Below are 24511 nucleotides of genomic sequence, written 5' to 3'. Positions count from 1 at the left end.
TTGTCATTGGCATTGATCAAGCTTATCAACCTTCTGCAGATATCATTACTTTTGTGGTATCCCAGAGAGGGATAAGGAAAGGATGTGGAGCTTAAAGTAATGAATAAACAGTTGAAATTGCACATTTCATTTTTTTTTTTTTATTTGTTCATCATGTTTCCATAATTTTTAGAATAGTAGCAGGATGTGAAGCCACAACTATCATTTTCTTAAGTTTCCTTGTTATTGAATTTCCCTCTGGATATGAGACCAGTATTAACAGATAAAGGAGATGAAGTGCTTCAATGACAGACTGAAGCGTCCTGAGTATATATATTCTTATCCCTCTCTGACCTTACAAGGATTCATCGACATTGTGTCAACACAAGGGAGATGGATCTATATGTGTGAACATGAAAAGTCAACACTGCAGCACCTTGTTCAGTCACTGGCATATCATACAAGGCTGATAACTGCGGCGTCTTCGGGAAAAAAGCACACAGAGAGATGCCAGAATGTTGTCTTTTTCATCCTGGACAAGGACACGGACGATGGGGAGTCTAAAGACGGGGCAGATTCTCTCAAACCATGAAAAATCTACATTAACACTTGTCCGCTTGTCCATGGCGAGTAAACTCTGTGTTCGGGCAAGTGAAAACTAAATGTGATCTTTATTAGGGATGCCCCGATTGATCGGCCTTCAGTAAAAATATGAAATCGGTAGGCTTGCCGTGGTAGTCGGTGTTACCAGTGTTACACTGTGTTCAGGCACACACTGATTAAATTACGTACCCACCGCCTTCACCGACGTTTTGCTCTTTTTAGAGAAATAAAACCCATTTAGTTAATTTTTGCATATCTGCTCCTTGTTATCAATACATAGTCGGACGACGGACGCTACAAACTGAAAGTGAAAGCAGATTTGGTGTCAGATCGAAAAGCAAAAACGCCTAGTTGGCAATATTTCAGATTTAAACCCAATGTTATAAGGGAACTATAACGTTAATGAGGCAATCGCTGTGCGGAGGACGGGGCGGTCACAGCCGGTGTGTGCGGCATAACGGCGCCAGGTGGAAACCTGTGCTTGAACGGAGAGGTCAGACTGACAGCCATCCACAGCGCTCTACATATATTGAGCGTCATCTCTTCGTGTAAAATGTCCGGTGTAATCTGTAACACTGGTGTTGTCACAAGTTTATTAATTGTGGGTAAATGTCCTAAACGTGACATCCCTAGGGATCGGCATTAATGCTTTCTAGTAGCCGATCCTTGATAATGCTAACAGCTAACATTAACGGAGGTTACATTGAGTTACATTATGATGCATTAATTTACTGTTAAGTAAAAATGGATAAAGGGAAATGATAATGCCATCATGATGTGTTCAAATGTAATTGTAAAATGTAGTTTTTGGTGAGAAACTTGAATGTAAAATAGATAACAGAAAATGAGTTATGACCTGTTAAACTTCTTAACACAAGCAGATTATAATACATCATTAAAACTACTAATGCCAAGTTTGTTTTTTAGTTAAAGCAAATAAAAACACAATCATGCATTTCATAATCATCTGAATTGTGTGTTTTTATGCAAATAACCACTATAGATGACAATAACAAAGTAAAAGGATAACATTTAGAATTTTTTATGTTATTTTTGTGTCCGAATCCCTTTTATTTATGTTTCAATAGGCCTACTGTACATTTTCCATTTCAGACAAGTGCGTTTGTCGATAGACACCTCAGCTACTTGCCTGCAGGGCCACTAACGGCTTCAAACAGAGCCGCTCTGTCGCCAAACATGGTCGTACCGGACAGCAGTGAATGCTATAAAAACCTCCTCTCAGGGTAAACTAAGGTAAAAACCAAACAGGGAACAACAAGAAGCTAGTGGACTTGTTATTGGTAAATCCCCTAAGAGATGCCCATATGGTTGGATAGATAACGAATGGCGGACTTATATAGAGCTTTTATGGAGGCTTTATTGGAAACAGCCATTGTCTCAGAGATTTGCAGGGATTTTGCCTTTAAAAAGAAACTGGCCTATTTTTCAAAGCTATGACTCTGCACATCATTGATCCCTTCAAAAGGACTACTTATCTCCGTAGCAGTGAGTCATATCCTTCAGCTCGCTCTCATTGGTTTGTTGCTACTACAGTTGACTGACAGTCAGAGGAAACAGCTTCTCACTTATATTCATATGCAAGATCCACAATGGAAGATCACTGGGAGACAAAGGAAAGTGAGTTGCACTGGCTTTCTCTGCAAAGGAGTGTCAAGGATGTCCCCTTGTGGATTAACAGGCTTGTTATTGGCCCCATGGTGGGCCAGACTGCAGCACTACGCCTCGCTAACAGGCTTGCCTCTCCTCTCTATTATTGTGTTCTCAAACACACACATAGCTTTCATGCAGGCTTGCACACATGAACACACACGTTTGTGTACACAGCAAACAGGCAGAAGCAGACAGCACAGCTCTCTGAGAACGAGAGCCTTTTCTGTGCATGAAGGGAAATATTTTAGGGTAAAAGATGGGTGCAATAAGATGGTGAGATGGGTGAGAAAAGGGGGTAAAATTGAGATGGACACACACAGGAACACGCTGTATGAGGTTTGTGTGGGATGAGACAGGAGGGGAAAGTGGATCGAAATGAAAGTGTGAGAGTGATGGAGGGCAGGTGAAAACCACTGGGGTTCTGTGTCTGCAAAAGCCGTTTTTAATTAACTCACAGCAGACAGAATAAACTGGGAAAAGTAACTACCATTAAAAAGATATTTCCCATCTTGAACCTGATTAGCCTCCCCAGGTACTCGGGGCTACTTCAATTTTCAGCCAGGGCAGTAACACGTGCCTCTTTCATTAGCATAGTTATAAAATGAAGATGTTATATAAGGTAACATAGAAAGGTGCGAACAGCTGCTGGTCAACTCTGAAGCAGAGTCAGGGACTGATGAAATGAGCTCATCTGCTATATTTGTACTAAATGAGAAGAAAGAGGATTTACATGAAAAGACCTGTCTCTTCCAAACAGGCTGCTTTGTTGTTTTTAACCTTTAAAAGAAATATAATCTCATAAATGTTGGTGATGAGCTCAAAATGCACCACAAGGTTGTGCTGGATGAAGGACACAAAACACGGTGTCCAATAGCTGAATATTAACATTAGAAACAGACTTTTTAGTTGTTTCTTTGTTATTTTATTGACATGAACCCCTTTTTATCAGTTTTTACTCCCTGTATAGAGGCTATAAACAGGCTACACCATGGTCACATGACTTCACGTCGCCAACATTAGGCAACCGCCTTTTTTAAGACGTGTAAAAGCTTCAAAATTCACGAGATATTTACTGGCGTATTTTATATCCTAGAACAAAACTTTAAAATCTCTTAAGCTTGTGTTAACCACAGACCTTATTTTATGCATCTGACTAGAAACCCATTCAATAAACCCATTGACTTCCAGAAGAGGGAACCGAAAGTGTTAAAATGTTAACTCATTTCTGGGTTTCAGGACTCATTCCTGCAGCACTCTATTGGCTAAAAGTTATGATTGCATGTCTTGGCTTGGCATGCCATAAGGAGCACCACATGATTTCCAAGAATAGTAATGGATTTGTTTAACCTTGATAGACTTAACTTTTGAACCTTATTCTAAAAATCACTTTTATGCATTTGAACAAGTGGGAACTACATTACAAAATAAATGGAAGATACTTACTGTACCATAACTGTGAATTATCATGTAAAAGGGTTCCAATCATGGTAATTACGGTTGGTAAAGTCATTTAGCTCCGGGTATCCAGCAAAAGTCACCACAATGAGAAAAAACACTAATGACGTTGGGCTCTTTTCTGCTCTGAGTTGAATTTTTTCCACTCTAGGCGCCCTGGGTGATCAGGGCCTTAATCTGCTTTCAGGTACATGTAAGAAGCCGCAAAGTTATTATCTAAAAAATGGAGTTAAAGTGTTGAGTTTTACCAACTGTACCTTCATGAAAAAGTATTGAGATACAGATTGTTCAAGATTAGCATGTTGTAATCTGTCAAAACAAATCCTTCCGATGGGTTACCATTAAAAGTGACCACAGAAGTCATCTTGCAGGGACCAATCATCCTTATTAAGAATATATTTGAACATGTGATTTCGCTGACTTACTTGTAAAGCCGTTGACAGCCACTCTGTTGGGGTGGAAGAATCCTTTCTTGCAGTGGCACGTGTACTTATCCAAGACAAATCCATGACCATGGATCGGCAAACACTGCGAAGAGACAAACACATGTACTTCAGCCACACAGAGAAGATGCAATTTGAACTTAAATTTCCTTGATGATAAAGAGTTTTAAACACGTCGCCTTGTAAAACAGACTGATAATAATAAGACACCAATATAAAAGCAATTACAATAAGTCAATACTAAACCAAAAGTGTGGCTGGAAATCAGTGAAGAGAACGTGGATCAAATGTCTTGTGGGAGGGACAAGGGTCTAATTATTTAAGTTGTGAGGTTCCTCTCTCTGTCTCAATATTAAATTAGTAAAGCTCCTTCCATTTGATTTAAAGTCTGATAGGAAACAGACTGAGGGCTGCGAAGAAAAACACGAGGGGCGTCAGGGGGCATCCTTGGCAGACTTTGTGTGTCGTTTGCCAAATTACAAGACATAATTAATATCTAAATTAAGACTAGACTTATTTGCATGATTAAAGTCGAACCATTAATTCTATTTCTTGTGGGAATGAGATCCCATCTTCTCTTCTGTATGAACACATTTAGGCCACTGACGTAAAGCTCTAATTTCTTTCTCCTTAAAACTACATTAACAGTCATATTTTCACATGTTTTTCTAAGCAGAGATGATAATGACTTGTGAGTCCCAAGAAACGACGACGGGCCCAGAATAGCAACGGTACTTCGGCTGACACTTGACACGCTATGAAGTGTTTGTGACCTGACTGTGAGATCCAGAGGCAAGGCCAGTGGCGGCGTCTAAATGAAGCATCAGTCACAGCGATGCTCTTCACAACGGACTGGACTCTGCACGTCTTAAGAGGCAGCTATTTCTGACTGTCTCTCAAGGTCCTTGGTGAGGTATGAATGCTGAGAGTGTAGGCCCTCAGTCAAAGCCTTGGAGAGGCCGAGCGGGGCTCAAAAGCACAAGGTAATTACCAGGTTACAATTCAGTGAACAAGTTCCTCAAATTCCACTGAAGAGGCCAGAGCATTTAAAGTGGCACTACACTAATGTGTTGAACACCGCTCCTCATTTCAGTGGTGACAGTCTTGAAAAGGGTCATTTTGATCTTTAAATAGTAAACCTGTGTACGGTACTTTGCCACTACGTATTCAGACTTCAACAGCATATTACACCCACAAGACTTCTATTGACATATTTGCTTGTTTTAAGACGTCTTCTATTAACTGTATGTGTTTAAAGCCCTCCTCCAGCCAGGTTTACGTCCTGTTTTTTGTTCTTTCTCAAACAGAGAATGGGGGTATGGTTAATAGTCAGACGTAATCCATTACCATGGCAACCAGATTGCATTGTTTTTCAACCCAGTTTAGATGAAACTAGTTTAGTTGAATTTACTGTTTGTTTATCAGACCACAAATGAGACGAGAATTAATGCAACACGGCAACTCTCTCTCTCTCTCTCTCTCTCTCTCTCTCTCTCGCGCGCTCTCTTCTTCATCCTGGTGAGGCGGCCGTCTGGCTGCTGCTGTACCGAGGAGACGCACCGCCGCACGCCGGCCACAACACACCGGAGGACGGATAGACATGGTGCAGAGGTCCGACGTTTGAAATGCAGTTTTGGGACGTTTTGGGGGTTTACCGTCCACCAGCACCGGCCGTTCTCGCCTCAGCTCCATCACCGACACCGCACCGGGCTGCACTGTGATTCATTTATTTCTCTAACAGGACTTTTATCTTGGTTTTTTTCGGGCTGAAAGTTGTGGTCTCCCCGTCGTGCCCCCAGTTTGGAGATGCAGACAAGAGTGCCGGCACAGAATATAAGCAATGTACTGCTGTGGACGCCACGTTAGTTTAGATCCGAAAGTCATACAAAAACACAAACAAACTAACCGATCGATGCAGCGGTAGACTAGCAACTGCTGTGTTCTGTGAGGTAAAATCACTGTTTTTGTCAAAGGAGTCTGGTGGCTTTGAATAGAGCAACATAACAGCTTCAGTTCCCCGTCAGATCTGTCTGATGGCGAGGTGAAAATATTCTAAATCTAGCGTACACTTAAACTGATATTGATTTTTTTTTTAGGTGGGCCTTTTTTTAGGTGGCTAAAATGCATTTTTCTGCTGCTCCCGTCGACAGCCGCTTTACCTCGGCCATCAACTGCACACTGAACAATCATATTAACCAACCCAGCCAGTCTGAAAGATTCAAAGAGACAAATCTGATGTTGGTAAGTCAGCCTCTCCATGAATAACATGCTCACTCACCGCTTCCAAACAGTCTCGACGACAACAGTTTTATTCAATTCATCCTGCGGCCGTCAAAGTGTACACTTTGGGCAAATTGGATGAATCTGCAGGATAGATGGTCCACCATATTATATATTGGTGCCTCTTGTTATTCAGGCTGCTGAGTTTTGTATCCCTTCATAAGAATCTGCCTGGTGCAGCTTTAAATGAGCACGGTGGTGCAACGTGATTTCATCTCTGATTCCCCAACAGTTGTCTCCTCGGGACAGGTGGAGCGTGCTGCAGCTACTGCCTGCCACTGTTAATATGCCCACCTCACAGAGACACTAGAAACAGCCAGAGACAGGTGTGTATGAGTGTGTATGTGTGTGTTTGTGTGCGTATTTTTCGTGTGTGTGACAGGGAGAGCCAGGAATAGCCCTGGCAGTGCATCCCACTCCTGCCTGCTGCGGTGATTGATGCGGGGGCTTGGATGCAGAGTATGTTGAACGGGGGGAAGCGGCCCAGACAGCGCGGCCTGCCTCCCAGCTACCTGCCATCGGTCACATGTGATCTAAGGAGCCAGATGTACCGTATCAACGGGCCATAAAATGGAGCTTTTGGACCTCATGTGTAAAGGTCTCCACAAAGGGATGAGGAGCTGAGGAGACACCTGGGATGAATGTCACGGTGTAAGGGAAGTTATAATAATATGATCGATTGAAGAGGATTCTATTCCAAGATCATCATTTGAAAAACTTTGTAGCGTGCTCAGTTTTAAAGCTAGAGTGAAGATACTGGTATCATATGAAACTAGAAAAACCTAAGGAATCTAGCTTGTCATGAAGGTAGGCTAAATAACACTCTAAATTAATTGGCGACTATTTTGATATATTCCTTTTTCAAGCAAAAATGCCAAACATTTGCTGATTCCAGCTTCTCAAATGTGGGGATTTTCTGCTTTTCTCTGTCATTTATGTGACGGTAAATTAAATATCTTTGAGTTGACAGTTGGTCAGATCAAATAAGACAGTAGAAAAGGTCACTTATGGCTCCGGGAAACTGTGATTGACATTTTTCCCAATTTTTTTGACAAGTTACAGTCTTTAAAAATAACTAAAATTAATAACAAACAATTAATCAGGAAAATGGATTAATAAACAATGATGTCATAGTCTATATAGGATTGCATTCTTGTCAAATATACAATATATACTGTACATTTACAGCTAAACGGTAATTATAAAAGAACATACTGTTCTAGTATTTCAAACAGAGCACACATTAGCAGTGACCTATTTCTATATGCACGACACATGCTATTAAATATGCTGCAGAAATAGAGCAGAAATCACATCAAATGAACTGATAAGTAATCTATAAAGACTATATGATTGAGAATAATGGGTTTGTACAGAATCTCTAACTGTTGTTTCTGATGTGACCTGGTCTTTAAAGCAGAGTTATAATTTAACTGTCATAAGAAAATAAGTGAATAATGAAAAATAAAAATGTCCCTGCGGACGCAGACATAAGTAAATATGATTTATCTCATTTATTCTGCATTCTGCAAATGCTTGTATTGTGTCTCCAACGCCCCCAGGTTCGCCAACTAGCGCTGCTCGTTGTTGTTTACAAGCCAGCTGTGGCAGCTGTCAATCACACGCACTCTGACATACTAATTGCCATGGTGACACGTGTGTGACCGCAAGCGAGAGCCTTTTTAACGGTGTGCGTCACGCTGTCAGGCCAGCATGGTCTGCCTGCGACAGAGCACTTATAAAAAAAGGGCCCCGGGAATCAAAAATAGACACAACACACAAACACACACACACACACACACACACACACACACACACACACACACGCACAATGTCTCTCGCTCTTTCTTTCTCCCTCTTGCTCTCTGGCTTGAGTGCAATTTCTTACTTCATCGGTGGTGTTTGGAACATGGTCGTGATTAATTCATAATTTAATAGTGATCTAATATCAATTAAACTCCTATTGAAGCAATAAACAGAACTCCATCTCAAGGGAAGTAGGCTTGGATACTATATGGCCAGAAGTATGTGGACACCTCAGTCCCCTTGTTTACTTTTGGTCTGGGGCCATTTTTCTTGATTGAGACTGGACCCTTAGTTCCAATTAAGGGAAAGATTAATGCAACAGTATAACATTATATTTTAGACAAGTGGTTACCAATCTTGACTCCTTAAATGTGCAGGATTGGGAGCATTTCTATTTCCTCTCAGCGGCTCTCAACATGGTGATGGCTGAGCCGGAGTCTCGCAGCTAATGGTGCTAACAGCGCTAACAGTCATACTTGCCAACTTTGAGACCTAAAACATAGGGACGATTTCAAAAACAAAATTTAGAGCTACAGCGACTTTGTTTCCTGCATTCTGGTGACTTTTAAAGAATGAAAATAACAAAATAATACGTGCACTGTTACAACATTTTTATGTTAAATAGACTTTTAATTTGACTTTTAATTCTCAGGAAAGAGAACTGAATAATTTGCCCCTCTAGCGAACCAAGGAGTGATTCTTCCTCACCCGGGTTGCTTCGTTTTTTAGTCTTTCCTATCCTCTGAATCACCTCATGACTCATCATATTTCCCTTGTGACCCCTTGGCGGGTCCCAGGGGCCAACACCTCTGGGATGAACTGAAACTACCACTGCGAGCCAGGGGCCATTTCACAACAGCGATTTGCGAGCACTACTACTTACACAAAGATCGCAAATAGCGCCATTACCCGTTTCACAAATTACTATCACTTGCAAATTGCAGATAAAGTTGAGAGTCCTACGGTCCTCTCACATGCTCCTGCGTGGGTCACAAGTACTGTGGTTCCTTTGAGTAGTTAAACGTGTCATAATTAGTGCGAAGGGAAATTATCACGTTGCAAGTCGCAGCTTGCCCCACGCCATATCACCCAACACCAGTGCCCAACCTCACTAATAATCTTGTGGTTGAATGGGGGCACATTTTAAAATATTTTTCGGGGTGTTTTTGCCTTTATTTTAAAGTATTGAGATGTAGAGTTCGGTCGATTTCCGGGTTTGCCGGTCCGGTCCGGTCCGGTGTACGAGCTTACGCCGGTTTGATTTTATGCAAACCGGCCGAACCGGCATTTGTCATTATGACACGTTCTGATAATTTAAAAAGTAGCCAACATCAGCAAGCATACTATAGTGCTAAAAAGACAGTGAGGACGTCAATAACTTTCATTTTAAAACCAGACTATAAATTCACTATAACTGCATATCTACTGTACATCATTGCATTAATCTGTGCACTCCCTGCATACAAATGTACACATAAACTCTTCCTCCTGACATCAAACAGCAGTTATCCTCCATCACCTTTCTGTAACATGCAGCAAGGGAATAAAAAAACAACTCTAAGAGTATAGCACTAATTGATGCGGAGGCCAGTTGTCTTCCACCTGACCAGGAAACCAGGAACCAGCTCAATTGCGCCGGCTAATTAAGGCCTGCCGAGGACTCTCCCTCTCTTTGAAATAAGCCCACGCTCTTCCAGTCCAGCACAGTGGCTAATCAACCACTAATAGGCCTCTGCAGGTATTTGTAATGATCCTACAGAGTGCAACATAAACCCCGAGGAAAGCTCATCGTTCATTAATTACAGATTGAGCTATAGAATGCACGGAAAGGAGGTTAGAAGGAGAAGACGAGGCCGGAGGGCAATTTACTCTGCTCATACAGTACAGTTGTGTTTGCATGTATGTGCTGTGTGCTGCCAGCTCAGGATGTGCATGAAGCCATCGGGGAAATCAGACAGTTTGTTCTAAAGGAAGAATAAAAAAACATGGGAGTTTTACCTGCTCTGTTAAACAATGAAATATAATGTCTTTTGTGGCTCTGGAGGAGCTTTGTCACGTCTGAGAAAATAACCACAAGAGTTGACTCGCCTTGGGCTTGGAGAGGCATTAACCAGGCATGGAGGGCCTAACAAGGAGACAAGTTGGATTTAGGGATGTGTAGGCTCCAGGGCTTTTGGAGTTTGACCCATTTTGAGGACTAAAAGTTGGGCTATCTCGGCCTGCATTGACCGCTCAATCTTCTTTTACTTGATTCTTGCGAGTTCCACAGCCTGATGGGGGTATAAATTGCTTCAATGTCCCTTTGACTTGGCTGTTTATTCGGATGGATTGCACTTCCAATTATTGATGGCATCTAGATCTTGTTTCTTTTGAGTTTGGATGCACTTATTGGACGTCCCTTTGGACAAAAAGCTCCTGCCAAATAAATGTTATGTAATGTAGTGAAATGGGAACCAATGGGCTTGATTGAGCCTAAAACATAAATATTACAATTAAACACTAAATGATGAATAAAACTCCACCTTTTAAAAGGAAAAAATGGGAGAAATCTCAGCAACAAAGGTGAGAGCCCCCCTTTCAGGCTGGAGAAACCAAGGTTATAATAGTTTTTAATTATTAATTCGTTTTTATTTTATTTTATTTTAGTTATAGTTAGTTTTCAGATCGTGTTTGCTAGTTTGAGTTTAGAGGTTTTAGTCTGTTTTTGTCAGGGCCAGGTATAATGTCTCAGAAGTATGTAGCTATATATACATACAAAAAACATGGTTGGAGAACTGTGTAGGAACGGCCGTAATGTTTAATGATTAATCTTCGTGCTATTTTAGTGAAGCAATTACAGCATAGCGCCGTCTCCTGGGATGTCATGCCCGTTCAATTTCTGTGGTTCAACGTCACAAGAGTTGACGGAAAAGCTCTCTCCTTTTTTTGGTATTAATATATTATGGCTAAAAAACTAAAACTGAAATGAATTTACATTTTTATTTTATTTGAATTTTCTTAGAAGATATAGTTGTTATTTAGTTTCAGTTTACTAACAATATTTTTTAGAATATAATAGAAAATACTTGTCTACTTTTCGCGTACAAAAGGCAGAAATTTGTCTTTGGTTCGCATGTGCAAAAGCTGCTATTAAAAGAGTACTTTAAAACAAAATATCACATCCAGACAGGACATTAAAACACATTCACATAAAAAAAACAGTAAACCAATAGAAGCTACATTAAAAAGGAGCACCAGGAAAACACTGGTGCTTATTTTTAGTTTCAGTTTTCTATAATAAACCTGGAATAGACTTGCAATAGGTATTGTGTGTAGATAGAAACATGTAACAACAGTATAAGGATTACAATATAGAGAAAAGGACTTATTATTAAGCCAATAAAAGGTAATATATAAAGTACATTAGACTCCCTAACCCCACCCTTTGACTTATTAGCTGTCATAGAGAATATAAAGGGCACAATATACATTTGGCTCACTGGTCACTTAATGCTTCATGATGAATGGGTCCATAAGTTACCGTAGAGCCAGCCTGAAAAGTGAACTAGTGGTTGTGTGTAGCTCTGTGTATGAGAGAGTAAAAGAAGAATGAGTCTCAACATCAATATCTTTGCTTCAGGGCCGGCTTCATGCTAAAAAAAAATGTTGAGCTGTTGGGCATGGACTGGGCTAAATAAATTGGCGCTGGGTCGGGCTCAGACCGCAATTTCAGGCCTGTGCATTACTCTAAGTCAGACACACAAAGAGACGCTGCAGAGAGCTGCATGGCTGTGGCTCTGCGCTCAGGGGGACAGCTCGACAGCCAGCCAGGCCTTTAAACGAGGTCAACTAGCAGGAGTTAGCCGGAGCAGAGCTGCCCGGACAGCAGGGCCTCGCTGCTGGGTGCAGTCCAAAAACAAAAGCCTAAACACCAGTGAGATAAACACTCTGGCCTAGAGGGAGCTTAACACTGCCATCAGGCTGGGACTAGTAAACACACACAACACACACCACTGGGATACTGCTGTCATAATCACATTCACAGCTTATGTAAGTGTCAAAGTGAACCAGGCTGGATACATATTTATTCAACGTTCGCATGGTAACAATGCAAAGTAATGTTGACTCTTGCAACGGACGGTCCTGCAAATAGACGTACACACTTGTGTTCATGAGCACACAAAACAAGGACAGTGAGTACTAAGGGATCAGACGTGCACAAAGTTTTCTGACATCCTCAAAGCAGCCTCCAGGGACAACGGGAACAAATAGTTTCACGGTTGGTGAAGAAAAGGGAAGTCTGCCGCTGTTGTCCACTCACCCGACACTTCAACCCTCCTCATATAACTGCAACAGCTCTTTACTTCAAATCCCCTGTCATCCTGATTTGATATTTGAAAGTGATTCAAGTTAGGGCTGGGCCAAAATCTTCTATCCTGATATAGGTCATTTCATACCACGATAACAACATATATATCACGATATAGCATGTTTCCTGGTAACTCAAAACAACTACCTGGTAAAGCCTATTTTTGTGTACTCCTGTGCGAATTAAATATTTGACAAATTAAAAGTATTTTCTCATTTAATTATGAATTTGAGTGCAAAATGAACATTAACAGTTTCAAGTGAAATCATAGAGAATAAATAAATAAATATTTTCATTAATATACTGTTTGTTATGGATGTATATTATGTTTTGTGATACTGTATCGATTCTCAAAAACCCTATATCAATTTTGAATAATAGTTTACATGCAAAAATTAACTCCATTCCATTGAAAGACGATAAATTATCATATTGTATTTTATCGCCCAGCCCTAATTCAAGTAAGCCTTTTCTTTTCTTTAGTTTTAAGTTGCCAACGTTTAAAAATCATACTAGAGAATAAGTATTTAATTACATGTTTGAATCCAAAATTCTGTGTATTTGCACAATAGCCGATAAAATAACCGTCCGTCTGACCTGCTGCGGGCCATTGATCTTATCTTCTTCAATGCAAAATGACAGATAAACATGACAACCAACTAGGGCTGTTGCAATAACCGCAATATTGCAATACCGCGCTATAGACAAACCAACCTCAGGGGATGTCAAGCAACAGCCACAACCGCCATGTTCACCTTTTTTCTTTTTTTAAATTCTTTGAAATGGGAGCGAAAACTTTAATGACAGACAAAAGTTTCGGAGTCGGTGTGTAAATATGATTGACACAATGTGAGGTTGTATATATTTTTAAACGTGCAACATTTTCGGACAAAAAAGACAGACTTGGTGTGCAAAGGCCGTAACGGTTGAAACAATTTGATTGCAGCCAAAAGGAGTTTTCTTTGCCGGGGTGTCTGAAATCGCACACGGTGAGTAGCTTCTATATCAGCAAGAAGCTCTGACTAGAAGCTCTGCTCTTTCATGTTGAAAGGAGCCAGATGTCGAGAGCATCTGATCCTCCTGGATGCCTTCCTGTGGAGGTATTCCTCAGCGGGTCCAACTGGGAGGAGACCCCGTGGCAGACCCAGAACACACTGGAGGGATTATGTATATCCCTACTGGTATGGGAATGCCTCAGGGTCTCTCAGGAGGAGCCGAGGATGCAGCGGAGGAGAAGGAGCTTTCTGGCTTAGCCTTGCATGGAATTAGATAAGACAAAATTGAATGTGGAAAAAACTATTGATTTGTTGGATTTTATATCTGTGGAGGGTCACCTTTATTTGTGGCAACACCGAGGCTCAGTGCTGGGTTGGGTTATATAAACAGCTTAATCCAACCTAAACTGAAGTAAAGGCAACAGCCAGGTTTTTATATGTAAATCAAGCTACTGTCACTCTATATCTTTTTGTCTGTATTCCCCACTCATTCTCAGTCTATTTCTATCCTTTGTGAGCATACTGCTGTACTCATTTCACATCCAATCTCATGGGTCCCTAGACAAATGTTACCTCTACATTCCACTTTTTTTCCAATCCTCCCTGGACTGAGTGTTTGCTTTCTGCCTCGGTTTACGGTGTGCTGCCGAGGCTGGGCACAGCGAATGTAAGACTGCGCCCGGGGGCGAGTGTACTCAAGTCTTCAAAGTGTTTCCATGTAAATTCAGAGTTCCAGCATTATCCACAGAGCCAATTAGCGGGACGGCGGTTAAGGAAGGGCTGCGCTTGCCGACAGCCAGAGTTAAAACCAGAAGTGTCTTGTGATCTCTCGTCCATCTGCGTTATGGCCAACAGCCCCTCAACCTTCATGTTCTCATCTCCAACACCCCTGAGGAGACGGGGCCATGGGACACCAAACCAGTAGCCAGAATAAAATGTTGGGATTGCACGTTTCTGTAAACCATATACGTTAAATCTTGATGTTTCTGAACCAAAAATCCATTTCATATCAACATCTTTACATACGTGTATGTCAACGTTATAGTGTTTTAACCGCTTGTGGTGCTTTGCCATTTTGAAACTGCATTCTCAGTTATGTTTAGGTTTAGGCAACAAAACTAATTGGTTAGGTTTAGTAAAAAATGATGCTTTGGGTTGGAATAAGTATGTTACTTTTGGTTTCACACAGGACACGAACATCAGTCTCCTGGGTGAAAGTCCCGTGTTTGACCCATCTCTACGTGGACTTACGTGGATTTGATTAAACGTATTTGTGATACGTCAAACCCAAACGTAATCCAGGAGAATTTGCGTTCCCTTGAAATGTAATTGACAGTGCTGTTTCAATGTATGGGAACGTAATTTTTAGGAGACCACGCCAGGGACACAGAGCATCTTACTTCTGTCCAATTCTGGGATTTGTGTATCAGTGGTTTTATTTATTGGTAACACCAAAATGTCCTTGGATGATAAGATTAACAAACTGAATCCTCTATATTTTTTAGGATATTGAGTGATGGAATCTAGGCAATGTTACAGAAAATATTCAAAGTATACTCAAATATTCTGACCTAGACTGTGTTGGCAGGACATGCCATTGGATGTTTCATTTCCATGCCTCTATAAAAACATTTAAAAAAAAGTTTGTTTTTCTTCTCCAGCACTGAAAACTTTTAAAAACTGATTCCAAGATGTAGCACTCCATCCATCTGCTGAGCTGCAGATCTCTCCTCATCCTTTAAGTCTTTCTTTCTAAAGTGGGAAAGAAACTCACTTTTATTGCCTTTTTTCCTTTCCTGGTCTTCTTGAGTATAACTTAATGTCCAATTCTCTCTTCTACTTTACTACAGTGCTGCATAATTCACCCAGCACAACAGGATTTGCTCAAATTGAAGGGTGAATTTAAATCTGCTGGTGCACAGCATTATTCTATTTCCTTCCTATCAAGCCCTCTTATCAACTCTGAAGCATAATCACAGCTTTGGTGAGATCACTGTAGGTAATTAGCAATTACCCTATTTATAGGCTCCGTCCTGAACATACTCTAATAGGCAACATAGCAAGGAATGTAGTTAATTAGGACGCTTCGTGCCCTTTTTCTCCACTTAAATTGCTGAAACGAGATCAGCAGGTTGAAAGGGCCGTGGCCTGGTGTGAAACTGCTCTTGATACGGGTCCCTTGAGGGAATCCCTGCCCCACTACGATGCCGTGATTCTAACAGCAGGGGATCTCCCGAGATGCTAAAAGTCTATTTTTATCTTACAATACGCGGCTGGGCCTGCAGATGAAGGGGTAAGCGTTTTTTTTTTGTTGAATGAGCGTAGAGGGAACACTTGGATGGGGAAGCTGTCAGAGAAACAGGCAGATAAATGTTACTCAACTAACGTGGATCACATTCACAAAGGGGTTTGGGGAGTTTACAGAGCTTACAGCATGTCAAAGGGAGCGATCATGTCCCAGTGAAGAGTGACATATTTGGATGTGATACAAAACGATGAGCTATCTTAGGTATTTGTGTGTGACTTTAGGAAAACATGACCAAATGTGCAGTTTCATTTCGAACAAATAAATTCCTGGTATTGATTGTTATTAGGGCTGTCAACGTTAACGCAAAATCCTTTTAACGCCACTAATTTCTTTAACGCATTAACACAATCGATCTTTTAAAGCTAGAGTGAAGATACTGGCATCATATGAAACAAAAAAAACCTAATGAATCCATTGGTACCAACCATGTCATACTAGCTTGTCAAGAAAGGAGGTTAAATAACGCTCCAATCTTTCGCTAAATTGTGGCAAAGAAAAACTGTCATGGTCATTTTCAAAGTGGTCTCTTGACCTCTGACCTCAAGATATGTGAATGTAAATGGGTTCTGTGGGTACCCACGAGTCTCCCCTTTACACACATGCCCACTTTATGATAATCACATGCAGTTTGGGAGCAAGTCATAGTCAAGTCAGCACACTGACACACTGACAGCTGTTGTTGCCTGTTGGGCTGCAGTTTGCCATGTTATGATTTGAGCATATTTGTTATGCTAAATGCAGTACCTGTGAGGGTTTCTGGACAATATTTGTCATTGTTTTGTTGTGTTAATTGATTTCCAATAATAAATATATACATACATTTGCATAAAGCAGCATATTTGTCCACTCCCATGTTGATAAGAGTATCAAATACTTGACAAATCTCCCTTTAAGGCACATTTTTAACAGATAAAAAATGTGCGATTCATTTGCGATTAATCGTAATTAATCATGGACAATCATGCGATTAATCATGATTAAATATTTCAACCAATTGACATCCTTGATTATTATCCATCAGGGATAGAAGTTGATTCTTCGTTTTGTAAGCATAGGAGGTATCTTAACAATTTTCAAGTCAGAAATCTTTGTATAATAGAAAGTTTCTCTTGTTTATAATGGCAGAAATCTCCTTTTAGACTAAAAACCTTCAAAAGCACATTTATAACAGATTTTATTACTGTGTTACATGATACATTATGAGCCTTAAATGAGCCACTGGTTAACAAAAGTAAAGTTAATATGAGAACAACAATTTAATTGCACATTTCATTGTTTTTTTTATTATATCCGCCACTTGGAGTTTCTAGTAGAAAACGATTGCTGACACAAAAGACAACTAATTATGTGACAGACTGGAGTCTAAAACCTTTGCATGCAAATGAAGCAACATTTCTGATGGCCAAATCAATCTTTTTTGTGACAGACACTGATTAATGAATTTTAGCTGGCAATCAGTTTTCAAAGTGTGTTAAAATGAATCCCATCAATTCAACCTGTCATATGTCTCTTTCTCAGGCTGAAGGGATGAACGAACCCAAATAACTGGCTCTTGTGCACTCAAGTAATTCAAAAGTGGACATTACACTCTTGTGGCAGGATTAGGCTTGTCGTGGTAGTTGGTGTTACCGGTGTTACACGGTTTTCAGGCATACACCGATTACACTTCTTATCCAACGCCCTCACCGTCATTTAGCATTTTTTTAATAGAAATAAAAGCCATTTAGTTAATTTTTGTGCATCTGTGCCGTGTTATCAATAGTTGGATGACGGACGCTACAGATGAAAGTGAAAGTGTCCGCTTTCACACAATTGTCACGGGATGAGAGTTGACAGATAAGACGATGGCAAAAGCAAAAGCGCCTGTTTGGCAATATATTGTATTAAAACCCAATGCTAATAGGGAGGGAACCATAATGTTTATGAGGCAATCTGTAAACTTTTTGTATGAAGCCGTTCGGAGGACGGAGCGGTCACAGCGTTGGCACAGTGGCGCCGGGTAGAAACCTGCAGCCTCGCAGCAAAACCTCGACCGGAGAGGCCAGACACACAGCCATCCAACGTTAAATATAAAAGAAACATTCTACATATATTGAGCATCATCTTTTCTTGAAAAATATCCGGTGTAATCGGTGACTCATGAGTTTATTAAACTGTGGGGAAACTTCCTAACCGTGGCATCCCTAGCCAGGATCCTGGAAATGTATTTCTGTAGCCGTGCAGATAAAGGACTTGTTACAATAGCGGCCAATACAATGCATGGCCTTTGTCTAATCTTTAAGTTATAGGCAGCTGCAAGTAAAGATTGCAGGACAAAAGAAGATGTAAATCACAGGAACAATACATGCCATGAATGGTTTCAAGTCAACACTGGGGTTTTAAATCCAACAACTCAACTACTGTTCTTTCTGTTCTCTCAACAAGAATCAAGGTTTTGGTTAAAATCACGCCTCAGTGTTTATTAGGGATTAGGGATAGAGTGGTCATGTTTGGGGCTTGGGTAAACCTCAAAGGAATAAATGCAAGTCAATATAATGTCCTTACAAGTGTGAACAAGAAGTGTGTGTTGTGTGCACTTTTCTGTTTGAGAGCGGCAGAAGGTGGGAGCAGACAGAGCAGGAGGCTAGCAGCAGTTGTGTTAACACTGATGGCGTTATTAATTCAGCAGTGCGAGGTACACAGCGGAGAAATCAGCGTGTGATTGAGATGATAGCCGGCTGGGCCAGGACAACCTTGTGAACCAAGGTCAAGATGTAACAGCGATTCAACAGACAGAGCTGGAATATCCACTTCAGCTTTTCAACAACAGAAAGAGCACCACGGCGAGGCAAAAATAAACCACACATGCTGTCGAGTGTACAAAACATCAAGACCATCAAAAGTCTCCCGCTACGCCGTGGGTTGGCACCTATTTTGTGTGTGTTTGGGGTGTGTGTTTTTCGTGGATGTGCATAATGTTTCGGTGTGAATATGCAGTCCTTTGCAGCCATATGGGGTGTAAGCCTCAGTGCTAGAATGAGGGAAATTGTATACATAATTCTTCCAATCTGGTCAGAGTGTGAATCCAAAATTGCATTTTATAAACAGAATATTTTAGCGAATGCATTCTGGAAAGTGAATTTGTACTTTGATGTCATGAATTGCCAAAAGAAGAGGCAGAAAACGAAGAGAAAAATGAAGAAGAGGACATAAAGTTATTGTCAGGTTATTTAAAGTACACTGTAACTACATGAACTGGATTCCAGCTCATATAAACTGGCTAGCAAAATGGTTGACTACCTAACAAGACTAAAGGCCTTTGCACACCAAGTCCGTATTTTTGGTCCGAAATTGTCGCATGCTTAAAAATAAGTCACGTTGTGTCAATCACGTTTACACACTGACTCTGAAACTTTCGTCCGTCATTAAAGTTTTCAGAACAGGTTTGATTTTCCGCGTTTTTTCGCATCTGTCAAAAGGCAAAAGAAGGCAGTTTGACCATTCACTTCATATCTCAACACAAAGCACTTAACGATAACGAAATAAAAGAGTACAGAGAAGCTGAATTAAAAGATAGATTGTGGCAAGTGAATGCAGAACAGCTTGGAATCTGGGATGACTCAATGTGCAACGTTTTTTTATCGGATGACAGATTAAAAAATCTCATACAAAAAAAAACGGACTTGGTGTGCAAAGACCTTAAGAGTCTGCAGCCATGCTAGTGTCTCTCTGTGGTTAAATTAGGCTAAATGCTGTTAAGGTTAGGCATCGACCTCGAATAGTTAAGTTTAGGATAGGTCTTCGGGCAGCGAGTCTCACAAGGTTCTTTGCAAGTTTTTACAATTCGCGAAATCACAAATGTCGACCTCATGGTGACGCTAGAGGAAAAGTCAGGGGATCACCAAAGTCTGCAGGATTCATCCTCTGGGGACCATGAATGCATGCACTAAATTTCATGGTAATCCATCAAATAGTTGTTGAGATATTTCAGTCTGGACCAAAGTGGTGGACTGACGTTACCATTCCTCGAGCCTCACTGATACCACGGCTGAAAACAGGTACAAGAGAGATGTCAGATGAATGTCAGACTTCAGAGCAGCAGAGGTAGTCTACAAATCAGCTCTGGCAACGCTGTTTAACTATCACTGATATTAAACAAAATGTATGTCTTGAATTTTTAGATTTAAAACTCAAAATCTAGGTGTTACGACACTAAACAACTAATTTTACCTCTAAAAGCATTCAATAAATAATCAAAATCAACATCTTTCCTGTCTGTATGGTCAAACTCTGACGCTTTCATCCCAGTTTATAAATGTTCATTTCTAACCAGCGGCCCTCACTCTTCTCACTCAGCAGCCCTCAACAAGAAACAGCGCCGAGTCAGGAGTCCTTGTCGTGCCGGCTGAAGTAATCATTCAGGTTATGTGTCACTGCCTTTCACAGCCCACGGTCCCCCGGGGCCCCACCACTTGTTCTGAGCAATAAGCTAATTGATTGAAACATTCATCATCATCCACAGCCGCGTTCTCGTATGAAAGGTGCCCCCAGGGCGGCAAAGTCCTAGACTTTTGAAGAACGGTGAAACACACTAATGGAAGTGCCATTAGTGAGAGATGAGAGGTAGGAAAAAAGACAGGAAAACGTCCGCCTCAAACACCTTTTCGACAGGAAATTAAGTCGAGATTGTAGTTGATAATCTTTGGATGATTCATCGAGCTTCACCATGATTGGCATAAATCAGGGCTGTACTGTATAGTTAATCAAAGAAAATACAATGTTTGCTCTTGGCTTTAATACATGCGGGGACTGGTCTGCAGTCAGAGTTTATCATAGAATTGATTGCTATATATTATATTGTCCTTGACAGCAGCGTTGGCGTAGTCTGGTTGATTTTTTTTTTGCCGTTGCATGCAAGTTCCTGTAATTTGCTGGTGGTATATGCAGAGCCTATTTGCAAAAACAACTGATTTATAACAATATGGAAAAGGTTTATTGTTTTGTTTCTACTGTTAAGTTTAGTTATCATGTCATGCTTGTCTATCTGTCTGTCTATATATTTATCTATCTAGATATCTATCTTCTTTTCAAGCTTGTAAGCATTAACACTTACACATTGTGCTACAACTCTAAGGGTGCGCCGTGCATCCTCGTTATCGGCCGATGTTCGTTCTAAATAGTTTGAACCGTGGTCTCTATAAAGCCCGATCAGAAGAGCCGATTAGATGCTAAAATGGCTTCATTGGAGTTGTGTCGCTAAAGCCCCTTTTACACAGTCTGTTCAAGGCAGGACTGTTGTATTATATATACGTTTTATCCAAAGCATCTCTATGGGGCAGCATTATGCCGTGTTTGTTTGGTTCAGTATAGACTAGAATTACCTCCTTGCTGTTGTATGCCTCCGCCAACCAGTCAAGTTGCAGTTTGCATCCATGTCTGTCCAAAATGTCATCACTTCATCATTGTATCCTGTTAAGACGTTTGTGTGAAATTGTCATAATTAGCACATGAATTCTTGAGTTATGGCCAAAAACATGTTTTGTGAGATCCCAGTGACCTGTGACGTTTGACCTTTGACCAACAAAACATAATCAGTTCATCCTTGAGTGGATGCATATGTGCCAGATGTAATACAACTCCCTCCAGGCGTTCCTGAAATATCGTTTTCACAAGAATGGTACGGACATAAGGTCACAGTGATCTTGACCTTTGACCACCAGAAACTAATCAATTCATCCTTGAGTCCGAGTGGATGTTTGTGCCAAATTTGAAGAGTCTGAGTCTGCTACAACCTTGAATTTGCCTTAATGCGTTACTGTCGCGTTCATTTTGACAGCCCTATTATTAATATTATATTCCATTTCTGTCCTTTACACATTGATCCTTTAATATACAATGTTGTAAAGAATAGCTAAATCAATAAAAATGCAACACAAGAAATAGAGGGCTTGAAATCGACCCTGTGATCATTGATCGGTATCCGCCGATACTGCTTCCAACGAATGGTCATCAGTTATCAGCCCCAAAAACGCTGACCTGAGCACCTTTAACTCCGACATCCTATGAGTTTGAGTGGGATTTTTCAATAGCCAAGTTCAACTGTGGCACCTCTGGGGAAAATAAAAAGTGTTTTGTGAAAGAAGAATCGAGGAACACTGTTAACAATTGTTTGGTTTTAAAACAGCACTGCCTTCAAATAACCATAGGTTTCTGACATCGGTGGGTTATTGTATTTTTCTTGTCAACAGTCCGAGCCTCATTTTGTTTTGCCTTCCTATACTTGCCTGGTAAATCAGTCATCCATAGCATCTGCCTCCATCTGAGTTTGGGCTGCCTGCATGCTTGGCTGGGCAAACAGCAGCTTGAGAGGCAGGATGTGAGGGGAGGCCAGGGAGCCGGCTGGCTGGCTGGCTGAGAACGACTGCATTTTGTCAAATTCAATTGCTGGGAATGGTGGCACTTAAAACGCTGCTAAGAACAACAGTGGAAGTGTGATGAAAGGAATTCATAGACGTTGGGATAAATCCTGACAGAGTCGTGCATGCAACACAATGTGGAGTCTGCATGTGAGTGGAAACGCTGGTATAAAGAGCATCCGAGGGTGGAATAGAAATGTGACTACGTCAATGAAACACTTAAGTAAATAAACTGCTCCAACACCAACTAACCGCTTTGTTTCCAATAAAACGAAGAGAATACTCCTAACGTGGATCTATAGCAGCCTGGAGTGATTGTCTTTTTTATTGAAATGGCCTCAAAGAAACCTATTAAATGATAAATTGCTGCACATGCAGAGGGAATACCTGCACGGGAAAAAAAAACACAGCAATAACACAAAATGAATCCCTGTTTGCAAATACGGGGCATCCCTCCCAAAGCACATTACCACACACACACACAGCCCTACAACACTTGATTACACTTTGTATTCATAGCAGGAAAGACATCAGCCTCCCACGTCACCTCTGATTTACCTGGTCGTGCACTTTAGGACCGGGGACTACTGTAGGTTGTTAGCTGTAACAGATACGAAGATGGCTTGCTGTAATTCATATTCGCACAAGACTATACTATTATTATGATACAAACTCTGCGATACGCATTCACCACAGATAATGAGGCGGTTAAAATTACTGCTGCTCTAGTGAAATTTACCTCCATATATATCCCTACCTCTATACCGCTCAGCATCTATGTTGTTTATCGAGCAGATGTGGCGATAATGAGCAATCCTGCTAATGATAAAGCTGTCATGCAACACGAGTCACATCCTGCAACACGCCATGACCACAACCGCTTTCATCATTCTGCTGTAAGTAAGCGTACTCCTAACACACTCCTGCACTGTAAGCACACAAAGATCATTATTTTGCAAACCCAGTTAAAATCTATACCAGTAACAATGTATTTCTCTCCTTGTAGCCTCCCTACACACACACACACACACACACACACACACACACACACACACACACACACACACACACACACACTATGTCAAGTGTCTCTGGCATTGACTGTCCACGGAAAGGTGGAAGTACTCAGACAAAGAGAGTGATTAATTATTCAAAGAGGCTCACTGCAATCCATTACATCACATGCATTATGAAGGAGTCTGATCTACAGCACCTCTTCAAAATCTATCGCTCTTAACGATGAGACTGAACCGGCAGGTAAGAAGAAGCATCGACCAGGAAGCTAGCCGCTAGTTGGACAGCAGCACTCTGCAAATGAAAGGTTACTATGAAAGCAAGCAGGCAGAAAGTAATAACGTGTTGTTGTGATTAAAACAAAGTTTTTGCCAAGCATGCTGTCAATTGGTATATAACATGGCATCATTGGTTGCTAGGCTAACTGTTGGCGTAGGGCTGGGGCGATTCGTCGACGTAATCGACGTCACACAAGAATGGCTGCGCCCGGTCAAAGCATGCATTCCCCCGGAGAACAAGCTGCAGCTAAAAAACCCTCACCCAAACTCCTCTAAAGTGTGGAAGTATTTCAGACAGAGAGCCAACAACGTGGTGCTCTGTAAACTCTGCAGATTTAGACTTATATAGACTTATCGCAGCAGTACAACTGTTATTCACGAACACTTCCGAAAGCGGAAGCAACCTGGAGCGTTTTGTCAAGACGGCAGCAAGACAGCACCGTTGTCCTGAGTACATTTTGTCCTGACTATGGATGTTAATAATCAACCGTTTAACCATTAACCGACATTAACAATTTTAACAGATTAATGCTATCGGTTAAACGGTTGAAAAAATATTTTAAAAATATCTAAAAAGCTGAGCAAAACTCTTGTCTTAAAGGAGAATAGCTGGTCCACCTTAACAGCCCACCTTAAGAGAGTCTGAGGCAGTGTCGTTTCAAACTATTTTGATCTAAAAACCAACTGTACACTAAACTGCCCAACATCAAACTGCAAATGAACAAAGTGAAAGACTAACTGGTGAACACAGTGGAGCATTTAGCAGCTAAAGAGACAGATATTTCCCTCAGGGGTTGGTGGAGACCAAAACCAGAGCTAAAAGAGAGCAAATATTGGACCTACTTTCACCGGGTGAACATAAACACGACTCCTAATGAATGATAATGTTGCTCCGTAACTGCTGGATGGGTAAATATCAAGCAACTGTTAACTAAG

At 41.0% G+C, this 24511-nt stretch overlaps 1 protein-coding gene across 2 annotated transcripts in view; it reads right to left on the bottom strand.

Moving 5' to 3' along the window:
• Positions 1 to 24511, bottom strand: part of gpr158a (G protein-coupled receptor 158a) — a 78070-nt gene that overhangs the window by 37766 nt on the left and 15793 nt on the right. For both annotated transcript variants that reach the window (XM_074622066.1, XM_074622067.1), the window contains exon 3: positions 4134 to 4236. In XM_074622066.1, coding sequence (XP_074478167.1) covers positions 4134 to 4236 — 103 coding nt within the window. The remainder of the gene's footprint in view (positions 1 to 4133; positions 4237 to 24511) is intronic.

The sequence above is a fragment of the Sebastes fasciatus genome, chromosome 21, assembly GCF_043250625.1.
Source record: "Sebastes fasciatus isolate fSebFas1 chromosome 21, fSebFas1.pri, whole genome shotgun sequence".
In the NCBI taxonomy this organism is placed as follows: domain Eukaryota; kingdom Metazoa; phylum Chordata; class Actinopteri; order Perciformes; family Sebastidae; genus Sebastes; species Sebastes fasciatus.
This window is presented reverse-complemented; position numbering and strand designations above follow the sequence as displayed.